At 41.1% G+C, this 14,388-nt stretch overlaps 1 protein-coding gene across 2 annotated transcripts in view; it reads right to left on the bottom strand.

Annotated features, from left to right (window-relative positions):
• Kcnh1 (potassium voltage-gated channel subfamily H member 1) overlaps nucleotides 1-14,388 on the bottom strand; it is a 353,609-nt gene that overhangs the window by 305,930 nt on the left and 33,291 nt on the right. For both annotated transcript variants that reach the window (XM_076831643.1, XM_076831644.1), the window contains exons 4-5: nucleotides 9,625-9,753; nucleotides 1,796-1,914 (exon numbers count right to left, since the gene is read on the bottom strand). In XM_076831643.1, coding sequence (XP_076687758.1) covers nucleotides 1,796-1,914; nucleotides 9,625-9,753 — 248 coding nt within the window. The remainder of the gene's footprint in view (nucleotides 1-1,795; nucleotides 1,915-9,624; nucleotides 9,754-14,388) is intronic.

The raw sequence follows: 14,388 nt of genomic DNA, 5'->3' as shown, positions 1-14,388 counted from the left end.
CATAGATGTGATTAACATCTATCATCACTTGACTTTCAGAGGAGAAAGAATATCATCTGAGCAGGTCTCATCTAATCATTTGAAAGGCCATAAAAAGCAGAACTGGGTTTTCCTGAGGAAGAAGGAATTCACCTATAAATATTCCACTGGCTGCTTCTCTGATAGAACCCTGACTAGTACAGGTGACTACACAGAGGAAACAATATTTTGGCAAAGGCTTGCAAAAAAAGGAGAAGTCATGCAGACATCTGTGGGAGGAGTAAGGCCAATGTGTAGACAAAGAATAGCAAGAAGCCAGTGTGGCAGGATGAGAGTAAGCAAGGGGAAAGAAGCCAGAGAGAAGGTCACTTATTAACCACAATAAGATGCAAGGAAAGTACAGACTGTGAGTTGAAATGCCTCTTTCAGCATCTATTATAAACTGGGCCCACAACATGACCAAAAAAAAAAATCATACTGCCATTATTCTAATGTATTTCTCTCTAACATGATATAAATGAATGCTCATCCCACTGTTGGCCAAAGCTCCTGGCTGCTGCAAGGAGGTCTAACATAGTTCACTCACTGCCATTCACTCCACACATGCAGAGCACCTGCTGTGGCCATGTCATGTCAGGAGTTCTTCCCTGAGCAATCTGGGGGCCAAAAGTCAGGTCAGAAAAGGCTGCACCACCCAACAAGGGCTGACTAAAAATCCCCAGGCAGAAAGACAGATGGTGTTATTACATAAGGGTAAGATGAAGGTTCTCTGTGTGAAGGATTTAAAACCCTTAAGTGGTTCCACCCAGGTCTCATTTGAAAAATGAAGACTAGGTACCACCAATGGCAAATTATAGTGATGGCTCATCAAACACCTTCTCCAGGCTTCCCAGACTCTCAATGGTCCCAGCAAACAAGGAAAATAACACCACCACAAAGTTTCCTTTCTCCAAATGTTATCAAAACAACAATTTTAGGGGTTGGGGCTGTAGCTCAGTGGCAGAGTGCTTGCCTAGCACGTGTAAAGCATTGGGTTTGATCCTTAGCACCACAAAAAAAAAAAAAAAAAATGAACAAATAAAATAAAGACATGCTGTCCATCTACAACTACAAAAAAAATTTAAAACAATGATTTTAAGTATATTTAATTAACCTGGAAAGAGGTTATTGATTATATAAAGTGAAGAAAAGACACCATGACCTCATTCAATGTGCACATTGATTTTCAGATGCATCTCAACACCGTAAGCATTAACATGTGAAAAAAACTAATTTCTTTGTCCTTAGGAAATAGGATATACTCAAAGGAAAGAGATAAATGCACACACGCACACACACACACACACAAATGTAGCAATGCTATGAGGTCAGTGAGGTTACAGATAGCTTTTATTTTCTTCTTTTTTGATTACTATATCTTCTTTTCCTATAATAGCATAAGTATTGCTCAAATAACAACTATAATAATAACATCACGTGGTTTATAAGTTAAAACTCTTTCATGAATGTGGAAATACTTCTGCCTCCTTTTTTCTGCCTTCAAAAATGTTTGACACTTATAAAAAAAAAATTGACAACTATCATCTCATGTGAGTTGGCATACAGCCATCTCTGGCCTGGTTTTACATATGAGAAAGTAGGAAGCTCAAACAAGTTAGGTCACTTACCCAAAGTCATACATTGTGAAGCCTAGCCACAATAAAATTCTGGGAGTTCCAGAGGTCCCCCTCCAAGCCAGCACACTAGCTTTGTGCTATGTCCTTAGCCCAGACGCCCCTAAGAAGTGTGACTAGAGAAGAGTTCCCACTGCCCTTACCTCTGCCAGGCGGGAGTGCTTGTGGACGTTCTCACCCTTTTGCACACTGGGAGCCAGCTGCTGCAGGACACCCCTGCTGCTTGTCAGTGCTCTGGTCAGCCGAGCAAACTTCCCCCAGCCTGAACATGTGAAAGAGCAAAAAGACAGGCTCAGCCATGTCCCGAAGGAGCACAGACATTCACATCACCAGTGACACTGTCAGAAACACACCCACAGTGTCCTCTGAATTCCCATGAGTCACTCTTCATCCCTGCAAGCAAGACTGGCTGCTCGTAAATGCACCTTGACACTCTCAGATTTGTGTAGCAATTTACTTTTACCATGAATTTTCACCTCATCCTAATCACAAGTTTGAGAAGTTGCTAAGGTAGGTCTTAGTACCTTTCTCAAATGGGGAAAAAAAAATGACACAGGGCACCCAGACAATGAGAAAGTGTAGAATTCAGATCTCTCCACTCTGGCCCAAGGCTTTTCCACCAGCTCACATCAGGCCTTCCAGAAGTTTCTCTGACTTGGCAGATTGGCTCAGCCTGTTCCAATCTCCATACTGTCTAATTTTGAAAAAACGGAACTGATTTTGGGGTTTTACATGAGCAAGTTAATCATAAGGTCATTCCATGATCTTCTCCAAGACCAGGGGAATAAAAAACGAATTCAACTCTTGAGTAGGTGGGAAAACACTGACCAGTTTCAGTCAGCTTGAGGAAGAAGGGAGGATGGTCAATGACAGGTCTTTTCTGAAAATCTGTCCATGATCACTGCTGTCAGAGGCCCCCAAAGATAACCACTCATGCTAAGACCCAGCAATCCATCTGTATTAAGGTTACAACCATGGCAGTTGTCCTGTGAGACCTCTGAAAACCTGTCAGAGATCTCAAGACCAAGCCTGAGTTTCAGGAGCTCCAAAAACCCAGATGTATGATGTACAGCAAGTAAACAGAGCATGCAACTATTTTTACAAGACAGATAAAAGCAGAACTAGGCATTTTTTTTTTAAGAGTTTAGAAACATTCAGCATCTTCCAGCAGAAATCTCACCTTCCAAATTTTACCCTGGAGTGCCTTTCCAAGACAGAATCCAGATGACAATGGAATTAAGGAGAAGAATGGTTTTCAAGAATCATGATCTGGGTAAATATTTGCCAATGTGTAGCAAGATAACTAAATCAACTTTTTTTTTTTTTAAATCTCATTCCAGAAGTACTGGGTTTTCATAAAAGCTTTCATCTACTCTGATGCCATGAAACAGAAATGGAGGACTCCTAGTGTCACTTTGAAAAGAGGTGCATAGCAGTTGGGCTGTGGAGATCTCATTAATGCTAACAGGGGAGGACAGCCCAGACTCTGCAGGGGTCTATGACATCTCTCCCAAATGTGCCATTTATTAATGCTCTCCTGGAACTGTGTTTGTGGGAAGCACGGACTAGGAATTTTTTAAAAATCTCTTTCAGAGTCAAGCTCTCTTTCAGCTCAAAATGAAGTTGGAACTGAGTTCTTCAAAGCTTTTCAGGAAGAGAAGAAAGTATATTTTTTTAATCAGGTAGAAACAGTTATGCATGCAAACATTGGCCTGGGCTCCATACCTACTCTAACACCATGATCACCACCACAGCAACCCACGCTGTGGGAATAATGATGAGAAGGAGGTAGCAGGACAGACATACCATATCTCTCCTGGCAGGGAACTCAGGGCCCTGGACTATCAGTTGAACTACCACAAAGGTATGGAAAAAAGATTCCTGTACCTCTGGGCATTTTCCTGGACTCAACCTAGCCCATTTTCTTTGGCACAGCCTTATTCTCTTTCCAAGAACATGGTGCTTTAAGGAGCTGGCTCTTAGCTGGCTGAGTGGAGTGCACAGGAGAGTGAGTGTGGGCTGGATGGGAAATGGATGGGCAGTGTGAAATTTCCAGTATGCTTCTATCCCAGACAAGCAGGATAACAAGGAAAGAAAGAAATTCTCTCCCAAGTTCTCAACCTATGTTTTTCTTTCTGGACTATAGTTCATTTCGTTCATTCATTCATTCGTTCATTCCTTCCTTCCTTCCTTTTCCTTGTAGTACTAGGGATTAAACCCAAGACCTCATGCATGCTCTGCAAGCACTCTACCACTGAGCTATATCCCTAGCCCTTTTTTATTTTATTTTATTTTGACACTGGATCTCTCTAAGTTGCTGAGGCAAGTCTCAACCTTGCAATTCTCCTGCCTCAGCCTCCCAAGGTACTGGGTTTATAGGTATGTAGCCTGCACCCAGCTTTGGACTACGGTTAGCCATCATGCCTAACCAGGTGAAAGAACAAATTCATTCATTCATGAACTGATTCTATAAACATAATTATTATGTATCAAGCACAATGCTAGGTAACTGGAGATAATAAGACAAATAAGATAGATTCAGGCCTCAGGCACCATGGACTTTAGTAGAAAAGACTGACAACAAAGTTCAATGGCAGAGACAGCATGGCCAGGACTGTCCAGGGAAGGCATATCTAATCCAGGCTGGAGAGTGGAGGAAGGCTTCTGGGGGGAGATAACACTAGAGGAAAACTTTGAAAGACCAGCAGGAGCTAGGTGGACTCCACTATTAAAGGAATTTCCACACAAAAGAACAACACCTACAAAAACAAGAAATCATAAAATCGAGCAAGATGCTAGTGAAGAGTAAGACATTCTACATGACTGGGTAAAAGCACACAGCTTGTAGGGCATGGGAGGTTGAGAGAGGGGTCTCAAGTGATGCTAAAGAGGTTTTCAGGGGCCAGGTCAGGAAGAACACAGGCAGTTAAGAACCTGGAAGATAAGTTTAAAGCTTTGAACTACGTTCTGAAATCCAAGGGGGACCACTGAAGGAGTTTAAATACGACGGGGAGAGGTGTGCATTCTAAAAGGATGGAACTGCAGAGTGGACACTGGACTTTTTAAAAAAGGTTAATGGAAGACAGGCAGGACTCCAGGCCAGAGGTCATACAGGGCTGGGCTAATGCTGTTGTCTGAGCTGGGGGACAAGGAGAGATACGAGAGCAGTGACAGAGGCGCCATTAATACAACTTGGTGAACCACATTTGTAGACAATGTTTGGAGAGTGAGAGATGAGGTGACCCCTGAATTTCTGGTTGGGGTGATTGGGGTAACAGCCACTAGATGACATTAAAAACACAGGACGAGAAGCACACAGTTTTGGTGAAAGATAATATATACAAATTAGACCAAGATGCCCTTCAAAGCAGAGCCATGAGAGGAATCTTCCCTAGAGAAAGTGAGTCTCCTATTGTCCAAAGAGCCAGTGGGAAGGGATAACCCAATGGGACCCAGCTCAGATGACCACACTTGCAGCAAGCCAGACGATCATATTCCAGAAGGAAAATAAGGCAGCAGATGTACTCTCCCCCAAAAAAGTCTTTCCCAGACACTGGCCTCCCCCAGCACAACTGCCCACTCCCTCTGCTGTACCCCTGACTTGCCTTAGACAGACTTCTATTAGACCATTGATTGTCATTTATCATCCTTATTTGCTAACCTGGCTGTCCATCCTCCAAGTGGTCTCCAAATAAATAGGGAATCTACCTGAGACATTTCCTTATATCCAGCACCAAGTACAAGGATAGGTGCCCAAGTGCCACTCAGAAATGTGTGTACTGAATAAATGTCAATGGGGAACAAGATTTTTTCCTCATTGCCCTACTTCTGTATGGGCTTCCAACAGACATGAATTCCAAAGGATACCAGCCTGTTTCAAAAACTCTATTAAAGTTTTAAGAGGTATGTCTGTGCCTCCCTCTTTCTCGGGCATTTCTGCACTCACTCCTCCTAGTGAATTCAACACTTTGGGAATTCAACACTCAATCAAGCTCAAATGAAGAAACTCCTGGCCCAGGGTTCTTGCAACTCTGTCAAATGTCATGAGAGAGTTAGGCATGGGCAAGGCTATGGATGCTATGAGAAGACTGAAAGTATCGCATGATCGGGAAAGATGAGATGGGGTGGGCATGAAGGGAAGAGGAAGAGTGAAAGAAGAGGAAGGACAGGAGGAGGGGAACACAGTGTACAGTCTAGCTAAGGTATTTCCTGGGTCCTGTCTCCCATCCTCAGGAAGCAGGACTGTCCCCTTTGCCTTGACCCCATGATGGCTGCTGCATTTCAACTTGGGTGAGCTACCCACTAGGTTACTTTATCCCATAAACCCTATATACTCTCTAGGCCAGAAGAGGAAGGTCTGGGATAAGTTAGAGTTCTAGCTCCTAAGAGAGCAAGTCTGGGGATCCCAGAAAAGATGGAAGCCAGGTTTGTCCTGAGATTTAGAGTTGCAGATTATCATAGAGAAACTGAAGTCATAATCCAACATCCAGCAGAAAGCAGTAGACACTAGACCAGATATAAAACCAGAGTGGACCCCAGACTGATGTCCTTAAGTCTCTCATGGTCTTTTCCCTGTCAATGTGCAAACATGCCAAAAACCTAGGAAGGCTTCTTCAAGTAGCCGCCACGAATTCCTCACTTTTCTACCACCCTAAAGGCAGACAGATAAAATGTTAGTACTGAAGGTGGAGAGGCTGTAACTTTTAACAATTACTCTGTGTCTTTCCCAAGAGTGTCTCATAAATATCCCACTTAAAGACACATGGAGAAGGGCTGGCAGCCACAGCAGCTGCTAGAACCCATATCCTCACTTATTCTAAATCTTCAGCCCTTAAAAAATCTCCTCTGGAGTTTTACACTCCATTTGTTGTCCGTGTTTGCATCAAGTTTAACTCTGAATGTAGAAGTAAACATAGCTTAACTCTGAAATTATTTGGTGGATTAAGAGAGACAATAAGAGGGAAGACCTCCTTGGTGAGCAAGGGGGAAAGCTCTGATTCTCTTCTATTCAATTGTCAGGCCTTTGGTTCAGAAGGGAGAGTGGGACAGAGAACACCATCTTGCCGCTCACAAGAAGGTAGGGAACAATGAAACCCCCAGAGCATCACAGATTCTCATTTTGGCCAGGAATTCCCACCTGTTACCAAACAGCAACCCTAGCTTGACTTTCATTTCCTATTCCACACCATCCATGGGCACTGTTAAGAGTAAGGGAATTAGTCAAAAGGTGGGCAGCAAAGGAAGGATGAAGAATTCAGGGACCTGGGTAGCTCAAAAAAGCATCCTGAGAACTGATATAACCATCAACAAAGAGAGGGCTCAGGAAGCATTCCCCAGGCCCATCACCAGCACCCGAGGCTCTGGATAGAAGGGGAATGACTTTGCATCAGATGCTAAAATATCTTACTCTCAATATCACATATTTTACCCCTTTTGTGGGTTGTTTATGGGAAAATGTTAGGCACAAACTGGTTTCTTACAACACTATCAGGATGCACTCACCCTCCCCCACCCCCAAAGTTAGGCACTGTATAAATCAGAGAAAACAAAGGCATTTTCAAGATAATATGAGCCCAATTGACTTAAAGGACCAACCTGATGGTAGAAAACCACCTCTTGCATCTATGCCAAAGAGCAATTATTTGGGAATTCTCTGTGGTTTTAGATTATCCACCCTTCCCGTCCATCCTAAAGTGAATTTTAAATAAGCATGGGTCAGCAAGACTCTTAAGTCTCTTAATGCTGACTGAGGTGGTGTGCTGAAAACCCAGCTGGGTCAGCTGGAAATGAACCACTAAGAGCACATCCAAGAAGAAATGTCAAGCCAGAACAATCACAGTCCTGCCACGTGGCAGCATATTTTCCATCTAGAGTTGATTCTTGCAGCCAGAACGAAATTTTATGGACTTACAACTAAGAAGTCCTGGCGATTTATCATGCTCTTCCATCATAAACAGGCTAATATAAAATTTGGGTTTGTCCTAAACAAACCACCAAATCAGTGTTGGCCAGGGGCACAGTGACATGACAAGTGGGAGGGTCTGGACACATCTGCCATGGCCTTCCATATGGACAGGCTTATAAAGTCATGACTTTGAGGAGTCACTAAGCATGATCCACTAGCAAGGGGTGTGTGTGTGTGTGTGTGTGTGTGTGTGTGTGTTCTAACATATTTACAAATGAAATCATGTTACTCATGTTAGCTCATTGCAGAAAGAATAGCTGACCAAAAAAATAAAAAATACCTTGGCTAATAGGGAGTAGAATAAATGCATGTGTATGTGCATATGCTTGAATGAGTGTATCGAGATTCTTAAAATCAACAAAATGCATCACTGAGGCAGGTTAAATGAAGTAGAGTATATGATTCCTGGAAAATAAACCTAAGTGAGTCTCACTATATCACTCTGATTTATCACTTCTTTCAGGTTTCATGAGAATCAAATGTAGACACTCACATGGAAGGTAAGTAGTATTCTCCATAAGATATGCCTTTTCTATTAAATAATACCTACACATCACTTAAAAATGTTCCAGCAGGGATGAAAAGAAAGCACTTTGACTTGGCCAAATCATATATTTTAAATTTTTAAGAGAAAACTTGCGAAATTAAATGTCAAAATATCAGATTGCCTTTAAACAATTATTTATGAGCTTCTTAGGTTAAAAAAGCAAACAGTCTTTCTATTTGGTGACATGATAACAATAAGTGAGTCTATGACCACTTAGTACTTAATGTACTGAGGAATATTCAAATCAGAAACTAGAAATTGGGCAATCACAAACCTACAGGAAAATGGAGATGGAGACACTGGTTGAGAGATTTTGCATTTGCTAGAGTCCTAAAAACAAGAGGCAAGTAGAAATTAATTCATTGAGCTGACAGGTTTTTTTTTTTTAAGGATACATTGGTATACACAGTATTATGCTCCCAACTCCACAAATTTGAGTGTCTAAATGTGCCAGAATTTTAAATGCTCTCAGGCCCTGAGAGAATATCCACATAATGTTTTTTTATTTCCTCCTGTAATGCCCACTTAACAATGAGACTACTGCCATATCCAGAATAATATGCCCCTGTTTGATGCTTGACTCTCATCCCTCTGCTCAGCTCAGGAGACCACAGGAGCAGAGTTTTCAGGTAGAGCTGGGAAAATCAACCATAGAGTCAGGTAGTCCCATCACATGAAATAGCTTCCAGTCTGTTGGTTACCTCAAGTGCGAGCTGTGGAGGAGGGAGGTGCTATAGCACTCCCTGATCCCAAACCTCTGGGAACAGCATGATATCTTTTGTTGATCCCATGAGCTGGACCTCTTCAGGGATATGATGGTTTCAAAAAATCGGCCATCTCCTTTTCTAGGCCTCCAATGTAATTCAAACAACCCATGCATACAATATAAACAAAATCTGTGGTCTCGAGCTGATTTAATGACCCCTTTGAAAATGTTCCTCAACACCCTGACCTCATAATGCCGTGTTCCAAAATGAATTAACTGGCCACAGACTTAATTCAATTGATCACAGAAGTAAAGATGTGCTAACATCAGGTGCAACAATCCTAAAGTGCTAGAATTCAGTCAAATCTAAGGAAATCTGTATATAAATCAGAAGAATATAGACTTGGACTGTCCCATTTGGTTGACTGACATTTGTCATGTTAAAACCTAAAAAGATTCTGATGATACTGGGTTTGTCAATTGCTTTCTTCTGTCTAATCATAATCGGAAAGAGTTCATTCTAGAAGGTATGAAATTGATCAAATACTTCACTCGAAACAATTTTTCCTCTCTCTTTCTTTCCCCAATACATTGTAGAATGGCACAGTACTTTACTAGACAAATTAAAGTTTAAATCTTGATCTTTGTGCAGAGATTGCCTTGACAACCTCAAATTCTCTGTAGCAAAAGTTACACTCAAGGCGAGAAAATAAAAAAAGGTATAAATGTATTTGTACAAATCAGAATTACAAACCTTTACATGAATCATCCTCAATCGGCTGTTTGAAAGCAGTTATGTCACTGAAAGTGCAAAGAAATAAAACCACTTTATCCTGTTCGTTTCGAATTGGAGCAATTTTCACAAAGAACCACACAGGTGTCCCTGAAAGGAATATTAAAAGGTTGGTCAGTAATTTGCATTCTCATTTGAGGGACTATGGAAGCAAAGACTTAGGAATGAATAGGTATAAATATTAATTCATTTTTTTAAATGGTCTCATTCCTTCAGGTACTGATGTATTACACCATTAATTCTTTCCTTGCTGGAATAAAATCTTTCTTAGTGACAACTCAGTGGGGATTTTCTTCTGGTCAAATAACTTTGTAAGTACAAATCTCTTAACCCTTGTAAAACAGGAAACAGGTTGAAAACCTCATCTGATCATAGAGAAGAAACTTAGTAAGGAGACCTAACTACTTACCTTAGACCACATAGGAGACATTAAAGAGTGCAGGCCAAGAAGGGTACTGCCAACCATGGCCTGCAGACCCTACAAACTTGAATTTCAAACTCTGTCCATTGCTAAGGGGCCCCAGGGTCAAAGTCCAGTTTGCAAATCCATCAACTTTGCTCACATTATTCAATCACGGGTTAAAAACTATATTTCTAAGTTCTTCTCCCTAAAATAAAAATCCCAAAGGTTCACTATGATGGCAAGTGACAAGAAATTGAAGAAGGAAAGGAAGACCATGATGATTTCCCTAGCAAAGTCTCCCAGAAAGGAAAGATTACAAGTTGGACTATGATCATATTAGTGCCTTAGTGACTGTTTCAAATTCAATCCTTGTTCCTGAGCTAATGTGGGGATAAACAAGCTCTTCTTCTTTATGCCCATAGCCATAGAAGGAGATGGGCAGAGTTCATTCCACTGACTTCTTAGACAGGCACTCTGTCAGGTAGCTATGACCAAGTATCTTCATAGTGCTTCTCTTGCTTCAAAAAAAAAAAAAATAGGAAAAATAAACCCTTTCTGTCCATAGAGGACACCACGGCAAGAAGCACCAATATATTCTGTGATACTCAATTAAATAAGACACAGAGCTGTGGTATGTTCCTCCCTATCTAGTTCCTGCATCCAAGTTCCCAAAATAGCATCTGGCATATAAGATGAAATTAGTAACTATTTGTTGAATTTGTATACAAGAGATAATATCTGACATACTATTTATTTCAATTTTCAAATTAAAGCCTAGTAATATTTCCCCATGATGTAAGTGTTAGAGAGTTTCCTGTGTTCCAGGCATTGTGCTAACATTTCCCATAGATTATTTCATAGTATGAGATACAGAACAGACAACTCATTGAATCTTGGAGATGAAAATAGATACCCTGAAGGTTTCCTGAATTTCTCTGACTATAATTAGCTTAAAGATTTGGATATACCATTTATTCATAAGGAAGTATGAATAACCCTAAAATGTATAAAGAGGCAGAAAATAGATCCAATGGAAATGTATTCTCTTAAATCTTCATTATGTGTGTGTATGTGTGTGTGTGTGTGTATGTGTGTGTGTGTGTATTCATTCATGGTTGCCTTAAATCTTCTTTCATTTTTCTTTGCATGATTTTAGCTGTCAGTTACTAGGTGTTCTGTGACAACCAACAGACTGTAATGTCATTGTAAGAAAAACATGTTTTGAAAGAAAAAATCTACCATATAAAAATTACACATGGCATTTCAAGATCAAAAAAAAAAAACATATGACCTTTGAATTATTTACTGTTCTTGGAAGGTCTGCTATTATTTCTCCCAGTCCCCTCCTCAGAATCTGTGGGATTTTAAACCATTTTCAAAAAAGCAACAGAAAGCCCAAAAGAAAGCATCACGGCAATTGAGCCCACACACTCACAGCTTTCAGTTGTATCCTAGCTGGTAAAACAAAAAGGAAACAAACCAGAAAACCATTTTCTTTTTGTTTCAAAAATTTTTAGGTAGTTATTTTTCAGGTGAAAACACTTCTAATTTATCAAACTAGTAACAAATCCAATGAGAGAAGCACCACTCATCATGTCTAATACCAAAAGCGTCATCTTGCTAAAGTCCCCAGTACCATCCCCTTCTCAGATGAAATCAGATGGCCCATCTACTGCATGACACTACACCATCTGGGCCAGATGCCCAGGAACTTATTCAGTTGGAACTATTCCATCTAATCTTCATATTTCAGCTATTGCAGTCGATGATGCTAACCCACATCTCTGAGATCTTGAACGCCACCATATTAGCCATTTTAGGTGGCCTTTTTCATTTTTCCACAGTTCAAGCTCATCACGAACTCTACCCAGTTCAACAGGTCAATCTGTTCATATTGTATGCCTCTCTCCATGAAAGTGTGCCGATTGCCTTTTCCAGAAATGTTCCCTGATTAAACATGTACTACTCTGATCATTTCCCTTCCATATCTATGGCAATACATACCAATTGTATGAATTTTGGGTACTAGATATATTTAAATGTATTGCCATAGAGTTCAATTTGAGTTCATCAAGGGGGCTTGTTGAGGGTAGGAATTTCCTTTTCTTTGATAGGGTATTTCCCTGTGGTGGGCAGGGGACATCTTTGAATGTAACACTCAAGTCTTTTCCTCTGGACTTGGAAAGAACTGGACATGTAACTCTGAACAGCATGCTCCCCCATGCTATACATGTTAGAAGGAAAAGCAAGGGGCAGCGGTGATAGCTAGTGGGAGGAGAAGCCTGCAGTTCTCCAGTGCTACCTGAGACAGGTGGGTAATTAAGATTGAAGGGTTCACTTTTAGAAACTCTCTTGCTCATAGATATAAACTATGCTCTTCAGGATCAGCTTTATTTGTCACAAAAGTGATATTTCAACCTCTATTTGCCTGATTCTTATATCCTGGTGGGTTCTGACATGTGCAGGGTGCTGCTATGTATTGACCACCCTCCCCCCGCCCCCCCCAAAAAAAACTTAACAATTAGGGACTGTTTCTTTAAATATGTCATAATCCACTCCCCAAGAGCAGAGTCCTGAACTATTTTCTCCCTTACCACCTTGTACCCCTATCAAAGGGCATCTAATATAGTTAGTTATACACAGGGTCATGTGAGGTCATTGTATTGCTCAACTCCAGGGAGTGTCATTATGGAGCTGTTTGACATCCTTGGCAGGATGGGTGTTCTAGAAATACTTGCTGAGTTTCCAAGACATAAATCTTATTTCCAGTGTCCTCACAGTCATTCAGATCTGCCTTCACCCCAAATTAACACCATCCAAACAATCTAGGAAAGTAAGCAGAATGCTTATATGTGCACCTCTGGAATTCCTTCCCTCTTAAAAAAGTATTTTTATCTAGTGAAATATTACTCAAAGTCTCAATATATGAAACAGTTTCTTCAAGTGAAACTGAAGCCAGCAGACACTGGGACAGGTGGCCTCCCGGGGTCCTTCTCAGAGCCAGGATCCTGCAGCAGGAGCCATTCCATTGAAATATTAGAGAGGCAATAAATGTACCTTCACATACATACATAAGAAGAATCAGGGAGGAGATTAAAATTCTGCCTCCTCACTCAAGTGTCCACTGTGAAAAACAGAAAGACAAGCATTTGATAACCTTGTTTCTGCAAAAATGACAAAAGAGCAAGTGATGGACCCTTGCAGTGTACATACTCAGGAACAACAGGGCATCAGACACCCCTGCTGACAGCCAGGGCTGCTGTGCTAGGAGAAAGGCTCTTTCCTGGCTGAGGATGCTTAGTGGGAAGGAAAGTCCAGATCAAACATCTGTCCCTAGTCACTCTCACTCTCATCCCTTATTAATAATGGAAGTTCCCACTGGGTGCCGTGACACTCACATTCAATCCCAGAGGTTCCGGAAGTTGAGGCAGGAGAATTGCAAGTTCAAAGCCAGCCTCAGTGACTTAGCAAGGCTCTAAACAACTCAGTGAGACCTTGTCTCTAAGTAAAATATGTTTAAAAGGGGCTGGGAATGTGGCTCCTGGGTTCAATCCCTGGTACCAAAATAATAATAATAATAATAATAATAATAATAATAATAATAATAATAAAAACAGCAAGACTCAAGTGTATGAGAAAATTGGGGACCTTTGTCAATTTTCCTTCTACCCAGGGTTCCTGCTAGGTATTGTCCACAACTAGGCCTCTGGGCACCCAGACAATGTTCAATGAAACAGAAAGACAAGCACTCTTGGTTGACTCCTGGGAAGTACTGCCATCTGACAGGTTCAAAAACTAAACTTGGGAAGGGCAGCTTGCCCCCAAAACCAGACCGATTTGTCTGGAATCAACTTTATTTAGACAAATGACAAATGCAGAGGACGAGACAGCACAAGCAGGGGAGTAGTGGCCACTGTCTTTTAGAACATCTGATCTGGAGGTCCCAATTCCAGGGTTTGAGCTCTTTCCCTTCATTAATTGTGTGCTGTGGCCACACTGATTTTAACTTCTCTCAACATCAGTTTCCTTGTGTGTAAAAATAGGGATAGTAGACCTGCCTGAGATTAATTAAAAATATAAACATTTGATACGTAGGTGTTTGAAACTATTACTTTCCTTTGTTCCTTCCTTTTACAATCCTCATCTGTGAGATCAAAATGCCCCATCTCCCCTCACAAGGCTGTTTGAATGACTTAAAAAGAGACAATATCTCAAAGTGTTAATGAAATTCTGAAGCTGCCTCTGCCTGTTCTGAGGGAGGAGAGCCAGTCCCAAGGATAGCAAGGGGAAAGCTAGGAAAATCAATTCTTCGGCCTCAATGT

Source organism: Callospermophilus lateralis, chromosome 13, assembly GCF_048772815.1.
Source record: "Callospermophilus lateralis isolate mCalLat2 chromosome 13, mCalLat2.hap1, whole genome shotgun sequence".
Taxonomy (NCBI): Eukaryota; Metazoa; Chordata; class Mammalia; order Rodentia; family Sciuridae; genus Callospermophilus; species Callospermophilus lateralis.
This window is presented reverse-complemented; position numbering and strand designations above follow the sequence as displayed.